The sequence below is a fragment of the Styela clava genome, chromosome 6 (genome assembly GCF_964204865.1).
Source record: "Styela clava chromosome 6, kaStyClav1.hap1.2, whole genome shotgun sequence".
Lineage (NCBI taxonomy): Eukaryota > Metazoa > Chordata > Ascidiacea > Stolidobranchia > Styelidae > Styela > Styela clava.
Window position 1 is genome coordinate 15852171 of NC_135255.1, and position 11208 is coordinate 15863378.

General features: G+C 34.1%; 1 protein-coding gene and 1 long non-coding RNA gene across 4 annotated transcripts; one reads left to right on the forward strand and one right to left on the reverse strand.

Annotated features, from left to right (window-relative positions):
- The first annotated feature begins 1051 nt into the window (after positions 1-1051).
- Positions 1052-4842, forward strand: LOC144424610 (uncharacterized). Of its 3 annotated transcripts, XR_013476834.1 has the most exons (5): positions 1052-1243; positions 1757-1828; positions 1917-2061; positions 3870-3942; positions 4665-4842. It is a non-coding gene; the product is annotated as an uncharacterized LOC144424610 (long non-coding RNA). The 3 variants fall into 3 exon arrangements; XR_013476833.1 differs by lacking the exon at positions 3870-3942; XR_013476832.1 differs by lacking the exons at positions 3870-3942; positions 4665-4842 and having other exon boundaries at positions 1917-2204.
- Positions 4843-6772: 1930 nt separating this feature from the next.
- LOC120331673 (uncharacterized) lies at positions 6773-10686 on the reverse strand. The gene is made up of 2 exons (XM_039398797.2): positions 10405-10686; positions 6773-9059 (listed from the first exon to the last, which is right to left on the reverse strand). Exons 1-2 carry the CDS (start codon positions 10567-10569, stop codon positions 8163-8165), a joined length of 1062 nt encoding a protein of 353 aa, XP_039254731.2. The 5' UTR covers positions 10570-10686; the 3' UTR covers positions 6773-8162.
- Positions 10687-11208: the final 522 nt, after the last annotated feature.

The window sequence follows — 11208 nt, forward strand, 5'->3', positions numbered from 1 at the left end:
TAATTTTTTTATCACAATAATAGCATCTGACGCACACGCTGAACTTCGAAGACGACGTCATGTTGCGTCGCCGTTACAGATTTGATGCCAGACATTCGGGCGCTGACGAGTTGGCGTAGATTTGAAAGTAATAACGATATTCTGTTCGATTGGATCAATGTCGGCTAAAATAAAAGCATCAACAGTTTTTTGTTGATCGTAAATTCATGGCGTCAAGTGTTGGAAATGTGATTCAATTAAATTTTATTGAAAATGGCAATTAACGAAAAGCATATTCATTCGATTTGACGATTTCAAATTACTCCATTCGGAGCGGCAACATGGGTCAAAATAGAAAAATTGTGAGCAGTCGAGAAATATTGCGTAAATATAAAAATATATAACCAGCGATAAATAACAACAATCATTGTTGCAAATGAGTTCCGTTTCGTGAATTTAACGAAAGTAATTTAAATAAAGTTGCCAATTGCCAAATCGGTGTTTTGTCGTGATTTATGCACGACCGATATTTCAATGGGTCAATTTAATAGAGAATCCGGTCATGGGCATGCTTAATAATATATATCGTGCGACTATATATGGCAGGGGTGGGCACAATTTTTTAGTATAAGAGCCGCATGCTGCAAATCAGAACTTTAAATGAGCCGCAAAATTTGTGAATTTATTAATATTATTAAAATACCATGAACAGAAAAGAAATTTACACAAGAGTCTTATAACAATAAATAGATAAATAAGGCAGCTATGCTCAAATATATGCACAATTTGAGCTCATTTAATTTGTGTTTCCTTATTGCTGATTTACGAGGGTAGTCTCGTAAGAAGTTTTCATGATTCGTTCCATGGTGCCGTTTAACATTGCTGACTTTATTCTAATTATTCTGACTTAGTAGCTTATGGCAGATTAACCACAAGAGTTAATTCTCCTGACTGGTAAAAGCGTATTCTTTCTTCTTCCCACCCTGACTTGACAACTCTGTTTTCATCTTCGTATTTTCCTTTCTTAATTGAGGACATATCGCAGAGTAACTCAGACCAATATGATGCGCAACTCCGGCATTTTTGGCCGAAGATCGTATTCGATAGCACGCTCCAATGCACATACTTGACGAGACGAAAACGAGCGGATGTGTGTTGCTTTCAAGGCATAGCACGAATGGTGTTCGAGCCTGCTTCGACAATTGTTGTGGTTTTTAATGATATGTGGAAAATTGAAGGTAAAAAGAAATCGGAAAAAAGTAAGGTAAATACTATTGTTGTATATCACACCCGGGCATCGCACTGTTAAGTACATGCGGGAAAGCCAGCTTTTGTCAAATACTACGAAGTTTATAATTCAGTACGATACGTAGTTGGCCATCTGCCGAAATTGCATATTCACTTACCCCTTATGGTTTCAAATAGTTCATGCACCTCCTTTTAGATTTTTTTAATCAGTGAGGATATATACTTATTGCTGTAACATACTATTGCTCATTCACTTTTATTTGCGTATTGAATCAACGGGTTAACAAGTTCACCTAAAATTTCACTCATACCGGTCTATATTGTATAGTCTGATCTCTCAAGTATTTGGAGCCACGAATGCTTATAATTTTCTGACTAAACCCCTTTATTAGTTGGTTTATATACCAAATTCAGTAAAACATTTTTTACAAAAAACATAAGATATTGGGTTTATTAGCTTTTCCATTCTGAATCATATAGACTGCTTTATTTATTCTTAACGAAAATTAATACATCTCCTCTCCTACAGATGTGAAAGTTGTGGACAGACCTGTCTAAGCATTGTGAGACTCCTGCAGCACAAGAGGCAATAGCAATAATAGTGAGTATATCAATCAAGAAATTAGGCCGACATAAAACAAAACTTTCAACTATTCGTCTAACCTCAATTTCCTATTATTTATTCACAGGACAACTGTAGCTGAAGGGGAGATATCAGAAGTCTGGCGACATATCAGTGACAGTTTGATTCCAAGAAATATGATTAGAATACTCCATAAATGTTTGCAATAGAAGAACAACCTATGGAGGAATGCAAAGACATTTGACCCTCCGGTAAAGTTGTGTATGGCCCCTACATCCTGCAGGGCTTGAGGGAAATAACTAAAAATTCCAAAGCGTAAGATTGCATAAGCGGTCTTCTTTGTAAAAAGGCACAAAACATGCCAGACATACTTAAAACAGCTTTGAAAAATGAGGATTACGGTTCACTGACTACACCTGTGTTATATTTGGTTCATCAAATTTTGTTAGTACTATAGAAGAAATTCAGGAAAGGGTATAATCATGATTCATGATAAAATAATGTTATATATTTTAGACAACTTCAATCTAGACCAGGGATGTCAAACTCGCGGCCTCAGAGAACTTCCAGTGCGGCCCTCGAACGCTTAACAATAATTGTAATAGTATTTTGGAATTTTTTTTTATTTAAATGTAAAAGATTTTTCAAACCTTTTAAAGTGAAATTGAATATTCACACAGAAAACAATTTACTGAAAGTAGTTTTAGAAAGTTAATTTTTTTTGTTCACATTTTGACTCAATTAAGAATACACACCAAGCTAGCAAAAGAATACTGAATAAAACACTTGAGTGATTAAATTAAAGTATACGAAGAAGGTGGCATTTTCGAAGAAAATGGGAGTTGCAATATTTCTGCATTTCACAAAATTCTGAAGCACATTGTTAAATTTGTCATATTTCCATCAGTACAATGAAAAAACACAATAAGCTCAGCAGTCAATATGACAAATTCGAAGACCAACTCCGAACAGAAAATTTCCATGTGTTTGTATATTAATATAAATATACAACGACTTAGTTACTAAAAATCAATATCAATAATAATTCAAGCAATCCTATGCCATGCAATGTAGCGTGAAATGTCTTGTCGAAAAAATCTGTCATTTTTATTTTTACTGATCTATACATGAAATGATAAAAGTAACTTTTTTGCATTACTGGAATTAATTAAACTTTTGCAAAGATACAGATTAACCCATGATCATGTGACCTCGTTAGTTAGAGTTGGTACTATAAAATCATTTCAGCCTGGCCTTAGTATGCTGGTGACACAAAGAAGATGCCAAACGTCAGGACAAATGTAATTAAAAAAAACATTGAGTTTATACTGTAGTATTTTTGTTAATTTTAGGTTCATATATTTAGATTTTAGTCATTTTTAGTGTATATTTTATTCTTTCCTTAACCAAGGCTTGTTCAAAAATGATTTTGATGGTTGTACATGGAATTTTATGATTTTTTGTAATAAATACAGTAACTTGCAATAATAGTGGAATGCAAATATTAATATGTAATTGCATTTGAAATTAAAGAAAATAATAAAACTTAATCCAACTGATTAGTTGCATCACAATATATGTCACAAACTAAAACTATCTGAAAAATATCTCTCGAGTATACATTATCAAAACTGTTTGCGGCCCTTTTTACAATTTCCAACATGCAATGCAGCTCTCGAAACCCATGAGTTTGACACCACTGATCTATTCTAGACGATTCAAGCATTCCTTTGAGAAATAATATCACTTCAATTAAATTGAAAAAAAATCTCGCTATATTAAATACAAAACCGTTGCTATCATAAAGGTAAATCAATTCAGCCACTCGGAATATATTGGCCTTCACAAAGCAATGGAGGCAGAATTGAGAGTTCATGAGCTATGAACTTTTGTTCTTTTCTTTGTCTTGAACTTTTCATACTCCACAGCCTCTATTAATTTTTTTTTTTAATTTTAATTACCATGTGATGGTCATACATACTGTATCTTTGTATTTTCTGTCATGATGTATTATCTCAATGTGTCAAACTTTTAATTAGTGTGTATATTTTGCTTTCAGATGACATGAATGTATTGTCTTGCTTATTACCTCAGCTTGGAGTATTGACAAGAAAAAAGTGCCCGTAAATTACGTAAAAAATGTTTAACTCTTTGATATAATCAGAATTCACATTTAATAGGAATTATAAACAGCCAACAATCAATGAGAATTACGTATATGCAAAATTCCCCAGATTGAATTTGTCTTCTAAAATCGGAGGAAGGCAAAACATATAGGTAGTCTCCATTCACACAAGTCTTTCAAGAAGACTTGCTCGAGACAAACTAAATGAGCATCGTCAGGTGATTGGTAAGTCTGCAAGTTGAATCAGCCCTGCAATCTCCTGCATAGAAGATAATATTAATTAGCGGGCTATGAGCTAAATTCCTAAATTTAGACACAAACCTATCTACGAGGCATTATGTACCAGTAATGTTACCTACGATTAACTGAATATGTAATATGTCTAATAAATTCACCTACTAAAACAAGTTCGATAGGTGCAAACTTTGTGTTATGGAAATGTATCACAGCACCTTTAAGAGAAGTAAAAACAGTTTTGCTGTTTTGTATGACACCCTCTTTAAATGAAATTTCAATGTTTAAGCGCAAACATTAAAATTACTAACTTTGAACTTTGTCACTATCTGCAAAATGTTTCACACAAATCTTTACGCTATCGCGTTTGTAATATTCTCTGATAAAAAAAAACGTCTATGATGTTCAGAATTACTCTTTACAGCTTGTCTGCCATTCCAGCTTTCCAAATGAGCAAAACTTCTCAGATATAGAGATTATTTTCTTTCGTTACAGGCGCAAAAAGGCAGGTACTACACGTAAAGAAGACGCCGAGTAGCAAAAGCAAGCGGAAAACCGTCGCGAAAGGCGACGAGAAATATGTGCATTGGAGCGTATCATGAAATACAATCTTTCGCATGTAGTCTTATGGAGTGACGTCAGAGTTGCCTATCATGTTGTTTAATGTCATTGCTCAGACTAACTAATCGCAATCAAGCTGCAAAACCGCCGACGCATCAATAAACATTGACCATCGTGACGAAAGATTTGCTGACTTGACTGACTTAAATTCAAAATTCAACGCTACAGCGATTTTCATACTAAAAACTTGTCTTAATCATTGACGAAAACTTCTTTACCACTTTTAATAAATTGAAAAAGTTCACATTAAAGTTTTTCTCTTAGTTAAAATTTGGATAATAATTTATGTTAGCGAGAAGAGCCGCACAAAAAGTCTGGCGAGCCTCATGCGGCTCGCGAGCCGCGGTGTGCCCACCCCTGATATATGGTATGGAGTGTAAAAAACGCTATCTAAACATTATCGGCTATGATCGGTGAATATTCGGATCCAAAGTTACGATAAGAGAAAATAAAACGAGACATTTTAGTATAAAAACAACTTGAAAGTGCCGCGCCGGAAATACTACGGTCGACATTATCATCGTCGCTCGCGACGTGGATTGAACATCTGGCATTTACGCAACGACGTAAAGCGTGATTTGGTTCACGCACGCACTTTTCGCTTTTGTCGCGGTGACGCAGGGAGGGGATTCACCATCCAAAGTTAGATATTTATTTGCATAGTGACAGATCACAGAAAATGAGACAATTAAGACAGAAAAAATGATCCGATCTTCGAGAAAATTATACGCAGATGCAGAGAATTACATCAATGTAATATATTTCAAGTTTGAATTGGACAACAAACGGCAGAGTTATTGATTAAAATATAGTGAAATCATACGAAGTTAGCTGCTTTTTACGGTATCGTATTATTGTATTATTTCCGCTTATATTCTATGTCACAAGGTAATATTGACCATGCGTTTTAATTAAATGGTGATTACTGCACGTCCAAAAGATTTCGACCGATTTTTACACGACCGCCGTCATAATCTGCCACCTTTCGACCGTATTTTGCCATCCCTCTATTCTGCCATCCTCAATATGACATTATGCTACCACCATTATAGGTTTGAAACGGTCTTACTACTTACTGAATAGAGCGCGAAACAGCGCAGAAGAGAGAGAAACATTTTTCTTTCGTTATTCATAAGCGTCCGTGAAATTTCAAACAATTTGATGGGAAACAGTATATAGTAGTAAAGAATGATCACGAGTTTGTATCAGCAATCTTCAACATGTTTAAACAACCTAACATGACGCATTATGAGCACACCAATAGGCAAAATCAAAGAAAATTTGGAGCTCCAGAAGTATGTTCACCAAGATGGCACACAACCTGGACACAGTATGTGTACCAGCTTAGGGGCGTCATGAAGTATGTGCACCAAGACGGCGCACATCCTGAACACAGTATGTGTACCAGGTTAGGGTGCGTCATGTTGGGTTATTTGAAGATGTCGAAGATTACTGATATAAACTCGTGATCATTTCCTACTATTGTATTCCGTTTCCCATCAAATTTCACGGACGCTAATAAATAATGAAAGAAAAATGTTTCCCTCTCTTCTGCGATGTTTCGCGTTTTTCTATGTTTTTCGCGCCCTATTCAGTAAGTAGTAAGACCCCGTTTGAAATCGTCATCGCCGAGAATATCTGTTAATATAAAACTTTTTCAAGATAAAACTCCAATTAGGCTTTTATCCTTGTTTTCCGAAAAACATAGAATAATGCCTCTTCTTAATATTCAATAAAAATTACAAAAAATTTTTTTTTTCAAACAAGCCCTTGTTTTGAAACAAGCTGTTTTTTTTTGAAAATTAAAAAAACAAAACCCTATGAATGAGCCAGTCGAAACAGGTTGTAAACCATTGTAATATACTTGAGAATGAATTCATCGAGCGTTGCAATCTGAACAGCACTGCCCTTATTGTTTTACTTTCATGGTACAGCGGAAATTTTACCCCACGCAGGCGGAAATAAATAAAATGACTAAGCAATATAGTTTTGACCTTTATTAGAAAAAAGAAATTCAAAGCATAATGAAATTGCTGAAAGAAATAAACAATGAAGAAAGGTTTACTCAGCACAAACTGTCGTGACGAGGTTCTATCACAGTTTTGTTCGGATATTTAGCACGTGATTGTAGCATACCTACCAATAGAAAAACATACAAAAATATATATAAAGAAAGTGTGCATTCAAAACTGTTAACGTGTGCATTGATAACAATCAATAAAACGGGAGGAGCAAGATATGAATATTAATAACTGCCTTAAAAAAGGACTAAACAGTTAACACTGTTCAGAATTGTAAAACTATAAAAAGAGTGATCGTTTACAGTTAAAATATTGGCTACAATTCCAAAATTGACAAATTACATATACAAATACGAGGCGAGAATGATGAGATTATATTATACACTAAAAAATGTAATAAATCTGTGTACACACAAATAATTTCCAATGGTATTTGTACACTTCCTGCAATATGTAACTGGAAAAAAAGAATTTTGGAAAATCATAGAAATAAGTGATATCTAATTTTTATTTGTATCGATAATAATTGGTTGATGCCACTTTAGAATGCTATCTCAGCGGTTGTGTGATCTCAGTGATTTCAGTAGTAACCTAACAATGGGTTAGTGTTGGGAACTCAGTTCTATAAGAATGTCTTTATGAGTTTAAACGTCAAAGTTTGGCATGCGATTGTGATCACATTAGATAAGTGGGATCGCATACCAATTCGACGGTTCGGTAAATAGTTCCAGCAGTCACATAACAGGTTTTAAAGTCTCACAAATAGTAGTACAGAAATAAATGAAAGAAAAAAGTCAAAAGTAAGAGCCATTTTTGCACCAATACCAGAATCAAAAATCGCACCGGCTAGAATCAAGGGAAAGAATGTTGCCACTGTAATAGCATCCCTTGCGTTTTATTTAATAAGTCTTAAAAATATATATAGTAAGAACTTGATACAAAGAATATAGTAAGAAATTGGTACAAAGAATATAGTAATTACTTGGTACAAAAGTATATGCCATTTTCACACCAACGCCAGAATTGAAAACCACACTGGCTAGAATCAAGAGAAAGAATGTTGCCACTGAAATAGCATCTCTTGGGTTTTAATAAGTCTCAAAAATATCAGCAGAAGAATATATATAGTAAGAACTTGATGGTACAAGAGTGAAAGTCATTATTGCACCAACACTAGAAAAAACACTGCACTTGCTAGAATTAAAAGAAACTATGTAACAACTGGAATAGCACAATGACCGTGCCCAGAACTTTATATATTAGTGTGAAGAAGAAAAAACTGTCATCCCCAGTGTTTTTAATGAACACTCGATATCAAAATTTCTATTTTCACATTAATTTCTCAAATATTTCAACTTGGAAAATCCTCCACACTGCTATCATCCTCACTTTGCATGGGATCGTACAGTCGATTTCTTGAACCACCTTGTCTATTATCTAATGCAGTAATTCGCGTAAAACCTGAAACCCTGGAAACTGGTGATGCCAGTTTTATCCTTCGGATAGGACTACACAGAATATCATCTGTTGGTATATTTGCTTCAGAAAGTATACCCTTTGTAGGAAGCCTTATCCTGCCTTTCTGACTCTTGTAACAAGATTCCTTTTGTGACTTGTAACCAACAGTGTTGATAAGATGAGATGAACCACTAAGATTTGTGTTTGATGAAGACAATATAGTTTTGAAAGGATCTTCATTCAATGAAATTTCATTTTCAGATTCCGATGCGTAAATATGTGCAGAACTGCTTGGAGATTGTGTTTCATTTTTTGCCACTTTACTTGGAGAATTTAAGTTGACTGATTGCTTTCTCTTTTGTGTTTCATTTTTCTTGTTTTGCAAAAATTTTTCTAAACTGCTCTCACATTTATCCAAAGTTTCACTCATTTCGTCAATTGAAGTTTCAGCGTCTTCCATTGCATTTTGTGATCTTACTGATTGATTCATTTTTCTCTCCATTGTACTGCTATCATCCAAAATTATTGAAAGTTCATTTCCATTTTTGTCCAAAGCTACGATATTAGCATCTTTAAAAGCATCTGGTATTGATCCTGTAGGATCACCATTGTCAGATGAGCTTGTAAAATCTGTTCCCTCCAATAACAAAGCATTTGCGGTATTTACTACCGATAACGAATATACAGACATATCATCAGAAACTACAGGAAAGTCTTCACCAGGAATATTAAAAAAATCCTCTTTCATCTCATTAATTGTGACATTATGAAGTCCCTCGAGTTCAAATTTCTGTTAAAAAAGTTTCAAATTTATATAAGTCCATGAGGACACATTTATTTTTAACAAACTATATATATTTGGGCTATTCCAAGTGACACTACAGGACAATTCTAGGAATTTTTCATGTTGTTAGATGCAATATATTATTACATTTTCAGCTACATGTTTTGTTTCATTGTCCAATCAGTCGCTTTATTGATTATGGAAACAATTGCACAAAAGTTACACCCAAGACTTACTTAGTGGATATAAAAAATATAGTAAAATATAGCGTGACACTACAGGACGGTAAATCCACTATGCATTAACAGTACATTATTTGTGCTGTAAATTTTTGCGATAGTACAGCAGGAGCCCATAATATTTTCTGGTGCAGTAGCTGAAGGACCCCTCTATGTGTTGCTCAATTGTAAAATGGGTGAAGAAATGTCCTACAGCACTGCAAACATTTAAACATAATCAACTTAAATTCAGTGAGTCCATTTCATATGAAATAACTGTATCACACAATCAAACACTTTGTGTCACGAATCATCACAAAATATGTCATTATACCAAAATTTCTACATTTTGGGCCATTTTTTAAAAACCATTAAAAACCTGGGTGAAATTTTAACTTTTTCGGTGAAAGGAATGCAGTCCAATAAAATTCCAATGTCTTTTGATATAAAAAATTACTTTCACTACTCTTTTAAAAAAATTGATGGAATTCAACTTTTGCTTGGAATGGCTCATTTATTCAATTTAAAAGGTAAATAATAATAATGTAAAAAGGTAAATGCAATAATAAAATTATCAGGTCATCCTGATTGAAAACGACTTAGGCTCAACTCCAATTCCAGTACAGCACACTATACATATCGAGAGACATTGTCTTATTAATTCAGAGAAACGCATTTTACCGATGATCAGACACCCCTCCTTTGGAAGATGTCTGGACATTGTTGTCCCTCAATGTCGGTAATAATACAGTATAATGAAGTCGCACAAAATACTACAAAAAAGCGCAATCTAATAACGTCATCGTTGAATGCCTCAGGAAAAAATATTCGATTTAGAAAAGGAAAAATTTTTTTACAATGGCATTCGAGAGCTTTTAGCAAAAAACGGCAAGTTTGGTCATGTGACGGCCGCCATTAATTTAGATTATTATGGAGACAAGCATGGCGCGATATGAAGCATCTGACGTGGTGCCAGATGGCCCTCGTTTGTGAGACACATGGAGTGTTTGTTTTATTGAGCGAAATTCTTGGAATTTGGATAGTGTGCCGTACTGAATTCGTTCTGTTTCAGGCATTATAGACCTCAACTGAAAAGAATATTATATTACAATTTTCAACTCTATATGGCCTACCTGTTCATCTGTTAGTTTTACACGATTTTCATAATCTTCAAACGTATCATCAATTGGCTCCAATGATTTTATATCAATTATATAATTCTCTTCATTGTTTTGTGCCGCGTATTCATATTTTCTTATAATATGATGCAGATTTCTCAAATATGTTTGATTAAACATTTTACAGTTTTGTCTGCAAGTAATTTAGAATAAAAGAAAAGTACAATGACAACAAAATAAATGTAATTTTTTTTCATGACCTTAAACACTCAATCAAAGCCTGAAATCTGAAAAACGAATACCTGGAATAACAACATCTGCATTTTAATATTAGGACATGATTATTCTGATTGGTCTTTTAGTCATTTCTGCATTAGCCAATTATTACTGACTATTTGCTAATGCTAATAAAGTTCGCTGGTTCAAGTTAAACTGCAGTTGCACTTTCACATAAGGTACCGGTAACCGGCACCAGTCTGGTACTGTTTCCCAGCAGGGGAGGAATTTTGTTGCTTCTAGAAATTAAATACAGAAATATCACTTTGAGTTCTGTGTAGGTTTTATGACTGACACTGACAAAAAATTATTACCTAATTTCGGGTACCCATTTTTGTGCAAATCTCTCTTTTCTAAATTGAAAATTATAAAGTCAAAGCATAGGAGTAAGCTAACGAATGACAATTTGAGGAGCCAGTTACGTTGTGCGGTATCAAAACTATCTGCTGATATTAAACAGTTGCGCAATGATATACAACTGTACAAAAGCAAATTTCGCACTAGTTGAAAAAAATATTGCTGACATTTTGATTTTTTATGCCA

What these genes read in the sequence shown, in the direction of transcription:
- LOC120331673 (XM_039398797.2), bottom strand. Translation starts at nt 10,569, where the DNA reads ATGTTTAATCAAACATATTTGAGAAATCTGCATCATATTATAAGAAAA. An exon ending in TAAAACTAACAGATGAACAG is followed by an intron (nt 9,060 to 10,404) that starts GTAGGCCATATA and finishes CTTTTTTAACAG; the next exon opens with AAATTTGAACTCGAGGGACT.